Source organism: Solea solea, chromosome 15 (assembly GCF_958295425.1).
Source record: "Solea solea chromosome 15, fSolSol10.1, whole genome shotgun sequence".
Classification (NCBI taxonomy): domain Eukaryota; kingdom Metazoa; phylum Chordata; class Actinopteri; order Pleuronectiformes; family Soleidae; genus Solea; species Solea solea.
In genome coordinates, this window is record NC_081148.1 from 2136488 (window position 1) to 2156366 (window position 19879).

The 19879-nt window shown below is 44.7% G+C and overlaps 1 protein-coding gene across 3 annotated transcripts in view; it reads left to right on the forward strand.

Annotated features, from left to right (window-relative positions):
• psda (pleckstrin and Sec7 domain containing a) overlaps positions 1-18948 on the forward strand; it is a 33007-nt gene extending 14059 nt beyond the window's left edge. Inside the window, exons 1-13 of one of the 3 annotated variants that reach the window (XM_058650957.1) lie at positions 2924-3506; positions 6098-6295; positions 6376-6456; positions 6567-6676; positions 7440-7498; positions 7664-7753; positions 10888-10931; positions 12907-13097; positions 13691-13761; positions 13967-14124; positions 15042-15186; positions 15270-15413; positions 15532-18948. In XM_058650957.1, coding sequence (XP_058506940.1) covers positions 3424-3506; positions 6098-6295; positions 6376-6456; positions 6567-6676; positions 7440-7498; positions 7664-7753; positions 10888-10931; positions 12907-13097; positions 13691-13761; positions 13967-14124; positions 15042-15186; positions 15270-15413; positions 15532-15852 — 1695 coding nt within the window. In that variant the 5' untranslated portion in view covers positions 2924-3423 and the 3' untranslated portion in view covers positions 15853-18948. The other 2 variants (XM_058650955.1, XM_058650956.1) reach the window with 2 other exon arrangements.
• Positions 18949-19879: the final 931 nt, after the last annotated feature.

Consider the following 19879-nt stretch of genomic DNA (forward strand, 5'->3'; position numbering starts at 1 on the left):
AACTAACATATACGTGACCATGAAAACAAGTTAATATATGTAAGTAGACCTCCATAACTCACATATATGTGACCATGAAAACAAGTTAATATATGTAAGTAGACCTCCATAACTCACATATATGTGACCGTGAAAACAAGTTAATATATGTAAGTAGACCTCCATAACTAACATATACGTGACCGTGAAAACAAGTTAATATATGTAAGTAGACCTCCATAACTAACATATACGGGACCGTGAAGACAAGTTAATATATGTAAGTAGACCTCCATAACTAACATATATGTGACCGTGAAAACAAGTTAATATATGTAAGTAGACCTCCATAACTAACATATACGTGACCATGAAAACAAGTTAATATATGTAAGTAGACCTCCATAACTAACATATACGTGACCATGAAGACAAGTTAATATATGTAAGTAGACCTCCATAACTAACATATATGTGACCATGAAAACAAGTTAATATATGTAAGTAGACCTCCATAACTCACATATATGTGACCATGAAAACAAGTTAATATATGTAAGTAGACCTCCATAACTCACATATATGTGACCGTGAAAACAAGTTAATATATGTAAGTAGACCTCCATAACTAACATATACGTGATCGTGAAAACAAGTTAATATATGTAAGTAGACCTCCATAACTAACATATATGTGACCATGAAAACAAGTTAATATATGTAAGTAGACCTCCATAACTAACATATATGTGACCGTGAAAACAAGTTAATATATGTAAGTAGACCTCCATAACTAACATATACGTGACCATGAAAACAAGTTAATATATGTAAGTAGACCTCCATAACTAACATATACGTGACCATGAAAACAAGTTAATATATGTAAGTAGACCTCCATAACTAACATATATGTGACCATGAAAACAAGTTAATATATGTAAGTAGACCTCCATAACTAACATATACGTGACCATGAAAACAATATATGTAAGTAGACCTCCATAACTAACATATATGTGACCATGAAAACAAGTTAATATATGTAAGTAGACCTCCATAACTAACATATACGTGACCATGAAAACAAGTTAATATATGTAAGTAGACCTCCATAACTAACATATATGTGACCATGAAAACAAGTTAATATATGTAAGTAGACCTCCATAACTAACATATACGTGACCATGAAAACAATATATGTAAGTAGACCTCCATAACTAACATATATGTGACCATGAAAACAAGTTAATATATGTAAGTAGACCTCCATAACTAACATGTACGTGACCATGAAAACAATATATGTAAGTAGACCTCCATAACTAACATATATGTGACCATGAAAACAAGTTAATATATGTAAGTAGACCTCCATAACTAACATATATGTGACCATGAAAACAAGTTAATATATGTAAGTAGACCTCCATAACTAACATATACGTGACCATGAAAACAATATATGTAAGTAGACCTCCATAACTAACATATATGTGACCATGAAAACAAGTTAATATATGTAAGTAGACCTCCATAACTAACATATATGTGACCATGAAAACAAGTTAATATATGTAAGTAGACCTCCATAACTAACATATATGTGTGATACAAGCATTATGTCACCTTTAAATGCCCACATCACCACAGGTGGGACCATAGGCGTCCTCAGATACGTCCCCAGCACTATTTATGCTCAACAATTTTGTCCCCAGGTATTTTTAATCCATTTTCTTTGTGTCATTAACGCATGTTTTTTATAAAGAACTGAAGCGTTTATTGCAGCAGGTCGAGGATGTTACAAAACACTGTCACTGGTCATCTGCATGTGTTTGTCCTATAGACAGTGAGCGATGCGTCACCTTTCAGCACCTGTGTGGTGAACAGCGGCATGTGCGTCTTTATACACGGGGGAAGTCTCTTCTGACAACCAGGCACATATTTATAATGTTTTAATGACAGAGAATGCAACATTAGTATTTGTAAATAAAGTCAATCATTATTTGTACATTGAGACGAGCGTGCGCACAGGCGTGCGCTGCGTTCACACGTGGCACGTCACAAATGACCCCTTTGCTGTTTGATTTCCACAAACACTACACAGTGTGTGTCTGTATCCGTATTAACAGTCACGCGTGGTCTTCATGTCACGTATTTGAGGCGTAGTTCACCTGTCATGCACCCGTCACGTAGGCGTGTGTGCAACAACGCATGTGCAGCGTCTGCGTGACGCCGTCTGTCCATTTAAAGTGAATGAATTTACACGTTAGAGGTTTGATGTCATCGTAGAGACGCTGTACACGTGTTTTTAGTATAGTTAAATGCCCCTGATATACACACACACACACACACACACACACACTCATACACTGTTTTATCAGGGAAATTCCAGTTGGATTCATTCAGTGTTTATAAAGACAGACCTCCCACTCTTCTCAGAAAACTGAAGCCACTCCCTGAAACAAACTCTGGAATCTTTCCCTCCTCCTCTTCCTCCTCCTCCTCCTCCTCTTCATCCATGTGGATCTTTTCCATCTGTTGTCTAGTTGCCGTGACCTCTGACCTCTGACATGCTTTCACTCACTGCAGATTAAGTTGTTTCATTCCTTAGTTTAAGACGACAAAGTGAATATATTGATGCTGTTCTTTATCAGAAATGCCCGGGGTTTTCTTCAAATTTCATTTTTAACATTAAAAAGTAAGAGTAAAAGAAAGCATAGATGAAAAATGCATTTAAATCTAATAACAGTGAAGGCAGTGAGTCGTCTCACTAACATAAATACTTTTTACAATGTTGATAATAAAATAGAAACTTCAGCCTCCGGAGAAAAGAATCTGCACAGAAGAAAAGAGAGAAACTTCCAGGAAGGTCAGCGGAGGGAGAGGAAGGTAAGAGGAGACAAAGAGAGGAAGAGGGGAAGGAGAGGACAGAGGGAGGAGGAGGAGGAGGGGGAGGAGCATCCCAGTTCAAAAGGGAGGAAACACAAACCTCCTTCCCTTCACAGGAGGAAAATAACCCGGCAGATGAACGAGAGCAGACTGAGGAGAGGAGAAACGAGAGAAAGTGGTGAGGAGAAGTCGTGGAGAAACTGACAGCGAAGTTTTTTAAAGAAGAAGAGGAGAAACAGAGGAGGGGAAACAGGAGGAAAAACAGAGGAGGGGAAACGGGAGGAGGGGAAACGGGAGGAAAAACAGAGGAGAAGAAACAGAGGAGGAGTAGAGGAGTGAACATATGAAGGAAGACGCCGCTGCTGATGACGCTCGACCTTTTTCACCACAGGGAATAAACACACACTCCCTGATGATGTCATCATCATCATCATGATGACATCATCAATGACATCACTCTGTTCCCCCTGTGGTTAACCCCCCCCCACGCTGACAGCTGCTGACATCACAGGCTGGGCTGAGAGTGGGTGGAGCCACAGCATCAGAGTGATGGCGAGCTACCTGCTCTGCTGGGGGGGCGGGGCTCTAGAAGACAGGTACCTGTATGCCCCGCCCTACCCGGCTGTGTACAGGTGAGACCTGCAGTCTTTCAAATTCATTTAAAAAAAAAAAAAAAAAGGCTTTAAAGTATGGAATTCTTCTCCTTGTCTGAGGCTAACATTAGCATTAGCATCAGTGTTAGTGGTTGTTTACGTCTCTTTGTTGTTTTCGCTGTCACTATGTGGCTAACTGTTAGCGTTTGTGTGTGTGTGTGTGGACAAAATTACAGCACTACTGCTGAAGTTAGCATGCTAACAAGTTAGCCCTGGCTTGTCTCCATGGTTTGAGATATAAGAAAAATAATGTTGCGCTACTGCTAATGCTAATACTTTGTTAAGACTGTGAGGTGCTTCTCACATAAATGTCGCAATGTGGTTAATGCTAATAGCAATTCTCTCATTATTCTCTCAAGTTATTGAATGAGCACATGAATCAACATGTTAGCAAAAAGCATGAATGTAAAATTGCTGCAGTTAGCACAGTTGCTAAATTACATTCATAGTCCCAGTCTGCTTTGGTAATGTTAGCGCTGCTAGAATTAAATGCTTGTTGCTACTGTTAATGCGACATTTACGTGGCTAACATTAACGTTTACTCACCATAATGACTGGAAATAGCAGTGCTGCTAATGTTAGCAGTGGTAACGTTTTACACGAACTGTGTGTGTGTGTATGTTTTGTTACATTGTTGTCGTTCATGTGATTAAAGTACATGTTTCTAATGCTAACATTAGCTTTTGTTTTGTATCATAAATCAGTCACAGAAACAGAAACATGTCAGGGTGTTTGTAGAGATATGTGATCATGTGGTGTGTGTTTGTGCGTGTGTGTGTGGGGGGGAGAGTGTGTGCATGTGTGCATGTGTGTGTGTCTGTGTGCATGTAAGTGTGTGTGTGTGTGTGTGGGGGGGGGGGAGAGTGAGTGTGTGTGTGCGTGTGCAAGTGTGTGTGGGGGGAGAGTGAGTGTGTGTGTTGTGTGTGTGTGCATCTGTGTGTGTGTGTGTGTGCACGTGTAGGTGTGTGTGAGTGTGTGTGTGTGGGGGGGAGAGTGAGTGTGTGTGTGCGTGTGTGTTGTGTCTATGTTTGTGTGTGTGTGTGTGTGTGTGTGGGAGGAGAGTAAGTGTGTGTGTGTGTGTGCATGTGTGTGTGTTGTGTCTGTGAGTATGCATTTTTGTGTGTGTGTGTCTGTCTGTCTGTGTGTGTGCATGTTTGTGTGTGTGTCTGTGTGTGTGTGTGTACGTGTGTGTGTGTCTGTGTGTGTGGTTGTGTGTGTGTGTACGTGTGTGTGTGTGTGTGTGCGTGTGTCTGTGTGTTTGTGTGTGGTGTCTGTTGTGTGTGTGTACGTGTGTGTGTTTGTGTGTGGTGTCTGTGTTGTGTGTGTACGTGTGTGTGTGTGTGTACGTGTGTGTGTGTGTGTGTGTGTTGTTGTGGCTTCACATTGACACACCCTGGATAATAACAGTGTGTTCTTCTCTTAGACTTTTTTTGTCCTATTTTTGTTCCACTTTTATTTTCCTCACACTTTGATCTCAGACTCTTGTGTCTTCTCTAAACTGTCACTGTAAGACTCTCTCTGGTCCTGTGGACCGAACCATTGTGGACTCAGAGAGGAGGGGAGTCCACAGACTCATGGTCACAGGTCTGGTGTGTGGTCAGTTTGTTTGTGGACTGAAGTTCCTGAAATGTTTTCACAGGAACTAGAAGATGTTACTTTCTGACTGAACATGATCACGTGTTTATCTCACTGTTAGACTCAAGTTTGTAAACCACACACACACACACACACACACACACACACACACGCATACATGCACACACACACTCACACACACACACACGGGAATCAGGAGTTGAGGGGAAGTGGACGACGTTGGACCACTTCCCACTTTCTCGTGTATGAACTATGACATCACTTCCTGTTTGCGACGTCTCGCTGGGGTTTTCATTGTTAGCGTCGGTCAGTGAGACGACGACGGTGATGATGAGGTGAGTGATTGATCTGTGATCAGCTGACGATGAGGAAGATTCTGTTTGTTTGTTGTCGTTGCTACGTTCACGTCAGACAGATGAACCACTTTGAAATGTTGTGGTTCCTGTGTGCAGCGTAACCATGGAAACAGTGAGTGAATCACTGCTGATGTTTGTGTTTCTATTGATTGATTGATTATTGAAAAGCATCTGTTAGAGTCATAGTTAACTCAGGTGTTATAATCCAGGTTTTTAATCCTCTGAAACTTTATTAATCTTTATGATTAATTCATCTTTTATGAGTTTAGTGAAAAATAAAACTCTGTATAAATGATCCTTAATCTTCATGAACTAACATTTAGTTAACTTTGATTTATCAGTTTATTTATACAATAATTTAAATTATAATTCTTCAACGTGAATAAAACTGAAAAATACTTATTATCAATAGCTCCCATGAATGATCATTAGTTAGTTCAGGTTAGTTAAAGTTACATTATTCACGACTAATTACTATTCATATTTTTACTTGTTTGTTTGTTACTTTATACAGAAAATGTTTTTTTATAATAAATCCGGTTTTTATTCACACTTTTCACCAACTGTCACACGACCACTCAGGACCGCTGTGTGTGTGTGTGTGTGTGTGTGTTGTAGAGAGCGACAGGTGAACTGCCCTCCTGAGCTTCTGTACCCTCAGGCTGACGTAGCGGAGCGACTAGCGCGCGGCGGCAGCGACGACGCCCTGACTAACGGCACGAAGGCCGACCTGCCGGCGGCCAAACGTCTCGCCAAGCGTCTGTATCACCTGGACGGGTTCAGGAAGTCTGACGTCGCCCGACACCTCAGCAAGAAGTCAGTGTGTGTGTGTGTGTGTTTGAGAGAGTCACGGATCACATGCTCTGTTTAACTCCGCCCCTTTTGTCTGCCTGCAGTAATGAGTTCAGTCAGAAGGTGGCGCAGGAGTATCTGCGAAACTTTAACTTCAGCAGTCTGACCATCGACCAGGCGCTCAGGTGAGTTCTGTCCTTGTGTCTAAGCTCCAGCCCCGAGCACAGACGGGCCAATCACAGTGACCTGGGCAGGGTTTGTCAACAGGTAATAAATTGCTGTGTCATGGTTTCAGGTTGTTCCTCAGCCAGTTTGCTCTGATGGGAGAAACTCAGGAGAGAGAGAGAGTGCTGAGTCATTTCTCCAAGAGATACAGAGAGTGTAACAGTACTGACAACACTGAAGGTACCTGTCTGTGTCTGTGTCTGTACCTCTGCCTGTACCTGTCTGTACCTCTGTCTGAGCCTGTCTGTGTCAGTACCTCTGTCTGTACCTCTGTCTGAGCCTGTCTGTGTCCGTACCTCTGTCTGAGCCTGTCTGTATGTGTCTGTACTAGTCTGTGTCTGTACTTCTGTCTGTGTCTGTACTTCTGTCTGTACCTGTCTCTATCTGTACTTCTGTCTGTACCTGTCTGTACCTCTGTCTGAGCCTGTCTGTGTCCGTACCTCTGTCTGAGCCTGTCTGTATGTGTCTGTACTAGTCTGTGTCTGTACTTCTGTCTGTGTCTGTACTTCTGTCTGTACCTGTCTCTATCTGTACTTCTGTCTGTATCTGTACCTCTGTACCGGTCTGTGTCTATACCTCTGCCTGTACCTGTCTGTACCTCTGTCTGAACCTGTCTGTGTCTGTACCTCTGTCTGTACTTGTCTGTGTCTGTACTTCTGTCTGTATCTGTACCTGTCTGTGTCTGTACCTCTGCCTGTACCGGTCTGTGTCTATACCTCTGCCTGTACCTGTCTGTACCTCTGTCTGAACCTGTCTGTGTCTGTACCTCTGTCTGTACTTGTCTGTGTCTGTACTTCTGTCTGTATCTGTACCTGTCTGTGTCTGTACCTCTGCCTGTACCTGTCTGTGTCTGTACCCGTCTGTCTGTCTGTACCTGTCTGTCTGTGTCTGGTTGTCTTTGTGTTGTCCTTGTGTCTCACTTGTCTGTCTCTGTGTCTCACAGACAGTGTCCACACGTTGACCTGTGCCGTCATGCTGCTCAACTCTGATCTCCATGGAAACGTGAGTCTTTATCTGTGACCTCGAGCTAACGTAGCATCGCTGCTAATGTAGCTTAGCTCGTTGCAGCAGATTAAATAGATAATGGGAGCAGTGCTGCCCTCAGCAGGTTCTGTAGTGAAGTGCAGTTACAAACATTTACCTGGTTTTGTGTGTGTGTGCGTGTAGAACGTGGGGAAGAGAATGTCCTGCAATCAGTTTGTCTCCAACCTGGAAGGACTCAATGATGGAAGAGACTTTCCTAAAGATCTGCTGAAGGTACACACGCACACGCACACACGCACACACACACACACACACACACACACAATCACTACTCAAAAAACCTGAATGTAGGAAAAACTTCTTTTGTATAAAAATTTATTATTAATATTTTTCTTTTCTTAAGTCATTTGGTTTAGCGTCATTGAGTGTGTGTGTGTCTGTGTCTGTGTGTGTGCATATCAGTGTGTGTGTTCGTACGTGTGTGCGTGTGTGTGTATGTGCGTATCTGTGTGTGCGTGTGTGTGTGTATGTGCGTATCTGTGTGCGTGTGTGTGTGTGTATGTGCGTATCTGTGTGCGTGTGTGTGTGTGTATGTGCGTATCTGTGTGCGTGTGTGTGTGTGTATGTGCATATCTGTGTGCGTGTGTGTGTGTGTATGTGCGTATCTGTGTGTGCGTGTGTGTGTGTGTGTGTGTGTGTATGTGCGTATCTGTGTGTGCGTGTGTGTGTGTGTATGTGGGTATCTGTGTGTGCGTGTGTGTGTGTGTGTGTGTGTGTATGTGCGTATCTGTGTGTGCGTGTGTGTGTGTATGTGCGTATCTGTGTGTGCGTGTGTGTGTGTGTATGTGGGTATCTGTGTGTGCGTGTGTGTGTGTGTGTGTGTGTATGTGCGTATCTGTGTGTGCGTGTGTGTGTGCGTGTGCGTGCGTGTGCGTGCGTGTGTGTGCGTGTGTGTGCGTGTGCGTGTGTGTGTGTGTGCCTGTGCGTGTGTGTGTGTGTGTGCGTGTGTGTGAACACCTTGCCTGCATTTACATTCAGTCTGTGAGTCGTCCTCATGATTGACAGCTGAGCAGGGCAGAAGGGGGCGGGACCAAGCTCCCTACACTGTGCCCTGATTGGCTGCTGCCTGAAGAAAATGCGCATTGAGAGAGAGAGAGAGAGAGAGAGAGAGAGTGAGCGAGCGAGTGAGCGAGCGAGCAACAGTCCTGAACAGAGAGGACAAGAAGAGGATGGAGAGAAGACGAGAGGAGGAATAAAAGAAGAGAAGAGCGGGAAAAACCATAAGAAGACGAGGAGAAGAAGAGTGAGGGTGAAGTTGGGGGACAAATCAGAGGAAGGAGGGATTCTCTGTCTCTCTCTCTGTCTGTCTGTCTCTCTGTCTCTCTCTCTCTCTCTCTGTCTCTCTCTCTCTCTCTCTCTGTCTGCATGTGTGGGTGTATTTGCTCGCCCCTGCCTCACTGCTCTCTCTCTCTCTCTCTCTCTCTCTCTCTCTCTCTCTCTCTCGCTCTCTGTTGCGTCTCCTCCGTCACGCAGCTTCGTTTGCAGTGCAGGGATTTTTATTCTTCTTCTGCACCAGGACCATCATCTTCATCATCTTCATCATCTTCATCATCTTCATCAACTTCATCATCTTCATCAGTAGCTGTGTGGATGTTTTGTTTCTGTCTGGGTTTTTTTCTGCAGCAGCTGATGATGAATCTTCATCACTTCATCTGAACACACGCACACACGCACACACACACACACACACACTGAGCGTGCGTTACCGTGGAGATCTGACTCGTACGACGTGTGAAAGTCGTCTTGACTTCTGTTTATTTTCACGTTTAAAACTGTGAATGTTTATATTTGAAATCTCATCTTTTTACTCATTATTATTATTAGAAGTCATTTTTTATGCATTTTATTTCACATAATTCAGTTTCATGTGAAGTAATTTTCATTCATTTATAGAAATATTTCAAATATAACTGTTTTATTAATTTGTTGGAATCTTTGAAACTTTAAAGAACACGACGAGTCAGCTGTTTGTGATCAAGTGAAACCGAAAAAAACGCTGAGTCAGAGCTTCACTGAGGACACTTCACTCCACACTTCACTCCTCGTCCCCTCACCCCTCGTCTCCTCTCTCCTCGTCGCCTCATTCCTCGTCTCCTCTCTCCTTCTCGCCTCACTCCTCGTCTCGTCACTCCTCGTCTCCTCTCTCCTTCTCGCCTCACTCCTCGTCTCGTCACTCCTCGTCTCCTCACTCCTCGTCTCGTCACTCCTCGTCTCCTCACTCCTCGTCTCGTCACTCCTCGTCTCGTCACTCCTTGTCTCGTCACTCCTCGTCTCCTCACTCCTCGTCTCGTCACTCCCCGTCTCCTCACTCCTCGGCTCGTCACTCCCCGTCTCCTCACTCCTCGTCTCCTCTCTCCTTCTCGTCTCGTCTAAAAGTCGTATTTTAACTTTATCGTAAAAGAAGTCGCGATGATCGGCGTGAACAGCATCCACTCGTCCGGCCGCATGCGCTCTCGCTCGCTCTGCTCAGTGCGCAGTGGGCGGGACTCGCGTGAGAGCGACCCCTTCAGGTACCCGCGAGCGCCGCGCTCCCGCTCCCTCAAACCGCTCGCCTTCCCCGACCTGCTGGGAAAAACGCAGGACGGACACCCGCACCCGCAGAGTCGCAAGAAGAAGGTAAAGACTCACCACTGGGGGGCGCCACACAGACACCCGGGATTAACTTACAGAAGAAACAAAGACAAAAAAGAATGTTTTTAATTGAGCTTTTAATGGTTTGAAAATATCCTTATGAGGCCGTCACCGTGGTTACGACCCAGAGTGACCCAGAAACCAGTTGCTGTTTACAGTTGTTTTCAATCCTTTAATGTAAACACAGAAAAATCAAGAAAAAACAAGTAGAAAAAGATTCTGAAATTTCACATTTTAATGATGATAAATAAAAGAAAATTTGAAATCAATTATTTTGCATTAAAGGAATATTTCAGGTTTTTTAAGGTGTGGTTGTTTGAGTGAAAACATGATTTAAAAAAAATCAACGTCAGTTTACGTCTACGATATGACGTCTTCATCTCACTTCGAGACACTTTTGTAAACCACTCACCCACTGATTTTAGCTGCGGGGACACAGGAGCTGCTGGTCCTCTGCTGCCTCGTGTGGACACTTTGTGTCACTGTTGAATGTCGAAATGAAATATTTTAAAAGCAGAAGTGACAAAATAAGACATTTGAACTTAGTGATGGAGGCAGCAGTGGACCAGCTGCTCCTGTGTGTGTGTGTGTGGGGGGGGGGGGAGTGGTTTACAAACTTGAGTTTCCTGTTGTTTTTGCAGTTTTTTCTGAAGTTAACAGACACACACACACGCATACACACACTCTCTGTAAGTGTGACTGTTGTTTCTCTGCAGACTCTCTACAGCTCCATCAAGAACGAGAAGCTGCAGTGGACCATGTAAGTTTCTGTCACAGTGTGTGTGTGTGCATGTCTCCCATATTTAAGTCTCTGTTGCTATGGCAACTGTTCCCTGCTCTTTTCCTCCATGTAATTACAGGTCAGCCTCCCAACGCCCAACACCACACACATACAGTATACATGTACACACACAAACAGTATATACACAGTACACCCACACGAAAAAGTCGTCTCCCTCCAGCTACAGCGACTACCGTCCGATCGCACTCACTCCCATCCTCATGAAGTGCTTCGAGCGGCTAGTCATGGAGCACATCAAGTCAATCCTCCCCCCCACCCTAGACCCCTTCCAGTTTGCATATCGGTCAAACCGCTCGACCGATGATGCCATCTCCGCTGCCCTCCACTCAGCCCTCACCCACCTGGAGACTAAAGACTCCTACGTTAGAATGCTGTTCATTGACTTCAGCTCAGCATTCAACACAATCATCCCCCAGCAGCTCATCCACAAACTGGACCAGCTGGGGCTCAACACCTCCCTGTGCAACTGGCTGCTGGACTTCCTGACGGGGAGACCACAGGCAGTTCGGGTCGGCAGCAACACCTCCGGCACCATCACGCTGAACACTGGGGCCCCCCAAGGATGTGTGCTGAGCCCCCTCCTCTTCACTCTGCTGACCCATGACTGCACTCCATCATTCAGCTCCAACTTCTTCATTAAGTTTGCGGACGACACAACTGTGGTGGGTCTCATCAACAACAGCGATGAGACAATCTACAGGAGTGAGGTAAACAGGCTGGCCACGTGGTGCAAAGAAAACAATCTCCACCTGAATGTGGAGAAGACCAAGGAGATTATTGTGGACTTCAGGAGAGTGCACGCCCAGCATACTCCACTAACCATCAACGGTGCTGCAGTGGAAAGGGTGAGCAGCACCAAGTTCCTGGGTGTGCACATCTCTGAAGATCTGTCCTGGAGCCACAATATTGCATCACTGGCCAAAAAAGCCCAACAGCGCCTGTACTTCCTCCGCAAACTGAGGAGAGCAGGAGCCCCGCCCCCCATAATGCACACATTTTACAGAGGCACCATCGAGAGCATCCTGACAAGCTGCATCACTGTGTGGTACGGCGCCTGCACCGTGTCCTGCCGCAAGACCCTGCAGCGCATCGTGAGAGCAGCTGAGAGGATCATTGGTGTCTCTCTCCCCCCCCTCCTAGACATTTATAACACCCGCATCATCAGCAAGGCAATCAGGATTACTGGTGACCCCTCCCATCCGTCTCACAGCCTCTTCAGCCTGCTGCCATCGGGGAGGAGACTGCGCAGTCTCCGGGCCAGAACGAGCAGGCTAAAGAACAGCTTCGTCCACCAGGCTGTCAGGAGACTCAACTCCCTCCCTGCTCTACCATCACTCCCACCTCTACTCATCCCCCCCCCCTCTGCCCCCTGCCACAGACCAGGACTATACTCCCCCCACTCCCCCCACTCCCCCCCCTCCTCCTCCTCCTCCTCCTCCTCCTCCTCCACCAACACCATTCCCACACTGTGAACTCAGGGACTTTGCACTAAACTGCACTATTTTGCACTAAACTGTACTACCTCACTTATCTTCTCTTAGAAGATTCTCTTCATGTTGATTGTTTAGTTTATGTCTGTTGATTGTTTATTTATGTTTACTTATGTAACTGCCTGTTTGCACCGTGGGTCTGAGAGGACTGCAATTTCATCTGTGCTGTATGTCGTACATATAGTACATTTGACAAATAAAATAAACTACTAACTACTTGAAACTACACACAAACTGTATATACACACACACAAACAGTATATACACACACACACAAACAGTATATACACACACACACAGTGTATGTATTAGCATTAGCATGTATCCTGTGTGTGGTGCTCTGTGCTGCCTCTACTGATTGGGTTACACCTGCTGCAGGTGATTCAGATGAGATGACCTTTGACCTCTGCGTTCACTGAGCTGACCTCTGTTTTTTTTGTAAGTGATGAAGAGGAGCTGAGGAAGTCCATGTCGGAGCTGGCTGACGTCCGAACAGACTCCGCCTCCCACACCATGAAACGACTGGGGAGTGGAGGGAACCCGCTGGTGGGCGTCGCCCAGCAGGCCGACGGCGAGCTCTACAAGAGCGGCTTCCTGGTCCGAAAAGTCCACGCTGATCCTGACGGGAAGAGAAGTACGTCAGTCCACTTGGTTATTCATCCATTCATCCATCCTTCCTTTTATTCATGTATTAATTCATCATCCATTCATTCATTCATCCCTCCATCCTTTTATTAATTCATTCATTGTATGACAAACGTGATTATATATAGAATTGAGAATCTGGATGCAGGACGATGATTGAAACTCCAAAATCACACAGATTTAATCCGAGTTTAATCTGTTTAATCTGAAATTGTATATATAGGAGTTTTATATGAGTGTTATTACACTTAAAATGAATTAAATCTGAATTTAAACTGAGTCTGAATTTAATCTCAAGTGTAATTTAGTCTGAAATGACTCAGCATTTTACTTGAATTTAATTACAGTTTTAAATTGTAATCTAAATTTAAAATGAATTCAATCTGAATTTACTCAGATTTTTGTTTAATCTGAGTTCAGGCAGAGTTTAATCTGAGTTTTATTGACAGATATTATTTGTCTTCAAAGTTTAAATAATGGATTAAAGTGGAACACTGAGATGTCCCAGGATCCCTGAACATGTTTTATTTATTAATAAACGTTCACATGTAATTTTTTCCCATGATGCCTTGTGTTTCTCAGCGCCGCGGGGGAAAAGAGGCTGGAAGTCTTTCTATGCCATGTTGAAGGGTCTGGTTCTTTACCTGCAGAAGGTAAAAAAAAAAAAGAAAAAAAGTCTGGACTACATTTCCCAGCGGCCCCTGTACCCCCCCCCCCCCCCCCCCCCCACACACACACACACACACACACACACACACACACAGCAGGAGTCGTATAAATCCATCCACTGTGATGTCACTGGTGTAGTGAATGTTAAAGGAGGCGTGGCCTCAGTAAAGCTGCTCTGTGATTGGACAGGACGAGTACCGGACAGAGCGGGAGTTGACGGAGGAGGACGTGAAGAACGCCGTGTCCATACATCACTCCCTCGCCATGAGAGCGGTGGACTACAGGAAGAGACCCAACGTCTTCTACCTGAGGACTGCCGACTGGAGGGTCTTCCTCTTCCAGGCACCGTAAGACCACGCCCACCACCGTGATCTGATTGGTTCTTTTCAGATCACTGCTAACAATGTTTTCAGTCTCCATACTGAGCTAGGCTAACGTCTTCTAGTGTCTTTGCTAAACTAGTCCACCTGTTTCTAGTCTTCATGCTAAGCTAGTCCACCTGTTCCTGGTGTTAATGCTAAGCTAGTCCACCTGTTTCTCTATTTCTGGTCTTCATGCTAAGCTAGTCCACCTGTTTCTCTATTTCTGGTCTTCATGCTAAGCTAGTCCACATCTTTCTGGTCTTCATGCTAAGCTAGTCCACCTGTTTCTGGTCTTCATGCTAAGCTAGTCCACCTGTTTCTCTATTTCTGGTCTTCATGCTAAGCTAGTTGCTATGTGTTTCTTGACGTTAAGCTAAACTGCTATTTCCATATTTCCAGTCTTGATGCTAAGCTAAGCTAACCCTTGTATCTATGGCAACAGAAATCCTGAGCAGATGCTAAGCTAACCCTTGTATCCGTGACAACAGAAACCCTGAACAGATGCTAAGCTAACCCTTGTATCCGTGACGACAGAAACCCTGAACAGATGCTAATCTAACCCTTGTATCCATGGCGACAGAAACCCTGAACAGATGCTAAGCTAACCCTTGTATCCATGGCGACAGAAACCCTGAACAGATGCTAAGCTAACCCTTGTATCCATGGCGACAGAAACCCTGAACAGATGCTAAGCTAACCCTTGTATCCATGGCGACAGAAACCCTGAACAGATGCTAAGCTAACCCTTGTATCCATGGCGACAGAAACCCTGAACAGATGCTAAGCTAACCCTTGTATCCATGGCGACAGAAACCCTGAACAGATGCTAAGCTAACCCTTGTATCCATGGCGACAGAAACCCTGAACAGATGCTAAGCTAACCCTTGTATCCATGGCGTCAGAAACCCTGAACAGATGCAGTCCTGGATCACACGCATCAACGTGGTGGCGGCCATGTTTTCAGCTCCGCCCTTCCCCGCAGCGATTGGCTCCCAGAAGAGGTTCAGTCGCCCCCTGCTGCCGGGATCCAACACCAAACTATCGCAGGTACAGACCGTTGCAAGGGTTTGTGGGTAATCGACAGTGGGGGAAAAAACACTCCCATGATCCTTTGTGCTTTGTGTGGACAGGATGAGCAGGTCAAATGTCACGAGAACCGCTTCAGGGCGGTTTCCTCCGAGCTCGCCGACCTCCTGACCGCCTCTCCAGACCGTAAGGTCAAAGGTCGTGAGCTGGAGGAACACAACCTCCGTCAGGAGTACCTGGAATTTGAGGTGAGTTGGCACATTTAAAAAAAACAAACTTTATTACTTTTAAAGAGACACTGACTGATGATGTCATGCTGTCAAAGGTCCCGCCTCCACTCACTAACGTCTGCGTCCTCTCGTACAGAAAACTCGTTACGGTACGTACGCCATGCTGCTCAGAGCCAAACTGGCGAGCGGAGACGAGGACCTGGTGACCTTCGAGTCCCGCCTGTTCGACGACGGCGGTCTGCAGAGGGCGCACTCCAGTCCCACGCTGCCTCAGGACGCCACCGGCAAGGACAAGACCCGCGGACACAAGACGTCAAAGAGCCTGAAGGTCACGTCGTCTTCGTCGTCCTCGACGATGAAGAGCGGCGAGGACAGCGGCGAGGACGTGAAGAAGAAGAACGGCAACGACGCGCAGCCAGAGCTGCACACGCAGAGCAAACAGGAGGGGGCGCCGTGAGACGCCGCCACAGAGCGCGCAGGCTGACACCCTCTTTAAACCTTTTCTGTTATACCTCAGGTGGATCCTGATTGGCTGAGCCAGCATGAGGTCGTAGGAGAGAAGACGCTTGATTTCCTGTTAGCTTTCATTTCAGGGACTTTCAGGAAGTGACAGAGTGTAAAAAAATGAATCAACGTTTAGTTTCCCTCCAGAACCTTTCCAGGACATTCCAGGACCTTTCCAGGACATTCCAGGACCTCTCCAGGAGGACTTGTTGTAGGTACTTAAATGTCAGAGGAACAAACACTGACCTCCTGTTTCATCACCGTCACTCATTCTCCTAGCAACCGACGAGGAGCAGGTTACCATGACAACCACATATGACAGATGTGGGAGTGTTGCTGCGGTAACTAAGCAAGGGGGGGGGGGGGGTGAGACTCTGTGTCCCAGACTCTCAACAAACAAACCCCCTTCTGTGTGTGTGTCTTTGTGTGTGTGTGTGTGTGTGTGTGCGTGCGTGTGTTTGTGTATGCGTGTGTATTTGTGTGTGCGTGTGTGTGTCTGTGTCTGTGTCTGTGCGTGCATGTGTCTTTGTGTGTCTGTGTGTATGTGTCTGTGTGTCTCTGCGTTTGTGTGTGTCTTTGTGTGTTTGTGTGTGTGCGTGTGTCTGTGTGCGTGTGTCTTTGTGTGTTTGTGTGTGTGCGTGTGTCTTTGTGTGTCTGTGTCTGTGTGCGTGTCTGTGTGCGTGTGTCTGTGTCTGTGTGCGTGTGTCTTTGTGTGTCTGTGTGTGCGTGCGTGTGTCTTTGTGTGTGTGCGTGCATGTGTCTTTGTGTGTATGTGTCTGTGTGTGTATTTGCGTGTGTGTGTGTCTGTGTGTGCGCGCGTGTGTGTCTGTGCGTGCATGTGTCTTTGTATGTATATATGTGTCTGTGTGTGCGCGCGTGTGTGTCTGTGCGTGCATGTGTCTTTGTATGTATGTATGTGTCTGTGTGTCTCTGCGTTTGTGTGTGTCTTTGTATGTCTGTGTCTTTGTGTGTATTTGTGTGCGTGTGTGTGTGCGCGTGTGTCTTTGTGTGTGTGTGTGTCTGTGTTTCTTTTCTGCTGATTTTTTACGAAGAACAAAATTTGACCAAATCACTGAGGACGATAAAAACATGAATGATTTTAATGATCAGAAATGTAGTGACTGATATCAGACACTAGGCGGCAGCAACTAAAACTCGAAACAGTTACCAAAGTAAAAGCCCCATCTTATTTTGACAGGTCCTGATCAATCATCTGTAAAAGCTTGAACATCAGAAATGGTTCAGGCTGTTTTTGAATTATCGTTGAAGTTGAAGTTTTCTGTGAACGGAAACAGGAAGTTCCGAGAGTCCAACAGGAAGCTCTTAGGGACAAACAGGAAGCTCTTAGGGACAAACAATATGATGAACAAATACGAAGTTCTGAGGAACGTCTCTGAGACGCCGCTTCAGACGGGAAAAACAAAATGAAGGAATTCTGATTCAAACAAGTCGATTCCCATCAACCACCTGTTCTGCTGCCATGGTGGACGTCGTCCTCAGACCTGGACCTGGACCTGGTGTCTGATTACGACGTCCTCCATTTTCTGATGTTTCTTTAGAAAAAGCTGGCTCATTAAACCTCTGAGCACGAGGACGTACGTGATGGCGTCCTCCTGTCTCACTCGTCCATCCCTCAGTGTCTCGCAGGAGGACGCTTGTCCGGACTCTGGTGCCTCGCGCTGTAAATAAACGTCACGTTGAGAAAAAGCCATATTGTTTCGCTCGCTGCGACTTCAGGCACTTTCTGTGTTTTAGGTGAAAACAGACGACGTGGAATTTTATTTATTTTTCTTTGTTTTTGTTTATTTTTCCGTTTCCTTGACGATGACTTTTGTGTCAACATGTTTTTTTTGTGGCTTCGCTGCGGCCGAAATGTTTGGCTGCTCGCAGGCCGGACGTTAGCTGTACATACTGTCTACTTCCTGTGACGTCATGACGTAGTGAAACTGTGACTCCGCCCACACCTGAGGTTAGAATGTGTCCAAGTAATCAGATTACATGCCGGGGTAATTTGATTATGTCAATGTACTTGGGTAATCTGATTACATCAACATATGTTCAGGTAATCAGATTACATCAAAACTTGTCCAGATTACAACGTGCTCAGGTAATCAGATTACATCAACATGTGTTCAGAAATTCAGATTACATCAACATGTGTTCAAGTAACCAGATTACATCAACATGTGTTCAAGTAATCAGATTACATCACCATGTGTGCAGGTAATCAGATTACATGGGCACATATTTGGGTGATAACATTTTCACTAACACATGTTCAGGTAAGTGTTGAGGTAATCAGATTACACCAACTGGGTCCTTGTTTTTAGACTGCAATAATGTGTCCAGGTAATCAGATTGCTTTTACGATGTGATTGGTAATCAGATTACGTCACAACTGTTGAGGTAATCAGATTACACAAATATATGTCCAGGTTCTTAGATTATATTAACATGTGTTGAGGTAATCAGATTACATCAGACTGAGTTCAGGGACACTCCGGTGAGGTCTCTGATGTGATGAGTCATGTTTTAGAGTCACAGAGATGTTTCATTTCTGAAGCTTAGAAACAAAAATAAAAACATTCTCAAATCAAAACCAAATTATTTTCCTTCTTTCTCCACAAACTTTAGGTTTTTCACAATAAAATGTTTTTTTAAAGCAAAGTTAATGACAAACAGATGTACCTGTCAATCAATAATAATAATACATTTAATTTAAAAGCGCCTTTCAGGTCAATGAATTAAAATCACACAATTACATTTTTGGTTACATAAAGACCAAAAAAAAAAAACCACATAAAATCAACACAATAAATTTGGGGAAGTGACCGTAAAAGCAGGGGAGGTTAGAGGGAGCAGGTGAGTTTTGAGTCTCACAGTTACGGAGGTCAGGTGGTCGTGAGTTCCAGATTAAGTCCCATTCACCGTGGAGTTGGTCTGCTTCACAGAAGCTCCCACACATCAACTGTGTGTCACACAAATTACTGGCTGTATTTTCTACCACTGGACATTTCAATAAACTGGTATGTTAACCCTTCATTTCTAATATTGCCTTGTTGAGACTTTTTGTTCTAAATAGTTAAGAATCTGTTGTTGAAGATGAATTTAGTCTAGTTATATGGTGAGATTTAACACTCATACCCTTCACCTCTGAGTTGACTAGAAAAGATTGAGTATTATGTCCTGTAAACTGTGGCGTTACATTTCTCACCTCTGAATACTTCAACCCAGGCATTAGGGCAAACTTCTATGTGGAAAAAGGTCACAGAGTGTTTTTATAATAGATATAATAATATAATAATAATAATAATATTTATAATAGTCATCCCTGAACTAGACCGATGTCAGATTTCTTGACAATAGGATTGAACTCTTAAAGGGTTTACATTTTAAATGATTGGTTAACTTTAATTCCCAACAATATTTAAAAGTAAGGTTAATTGTTGTTTAAATGGAGTCAGATTAAATAAATATTTACTATACTTTACTTTGGAAAACCTCTTCCTAACGCCGGAAAGACAGAATACTTCTTGGGGAGAGATTGTTACTTGGCAGCAGGTATTTCCTCCCCTACAGTGGTGTGGGCGGGTCTTTGTGATGATACGGGTGGATGAGTTTTGGACCAGTTGCAGTTTATGGAGAGACTTTCGAGGGAGGCCGAAAAGGAGAGAATTGCAGTAATCAAGACGGGAGGTGATGAGGATGTGAACAAGGACGGCGGTGGAGTGGGGGGTGAGGGAGGGGCGGAGTCTGTTGATGTTACGGCGATGAAAATAAGCGGTGTGGGTAGTGATGTTGATGTGTGAGTGAAAAGAGAGTCTGCTGTCGAGGATGACACCCAGACTCTTTACCTGAGGGGAGGGGGAACCTGAGGAGCTGTCAATGGTGACGGAGAAGCTGTTAACTTTAGAGAGGGTGGATTTAGTGCCGAGGAGGAGGAGTTCGGTTTTATTGCAGTTTAATTTAAGGAAGTTTGA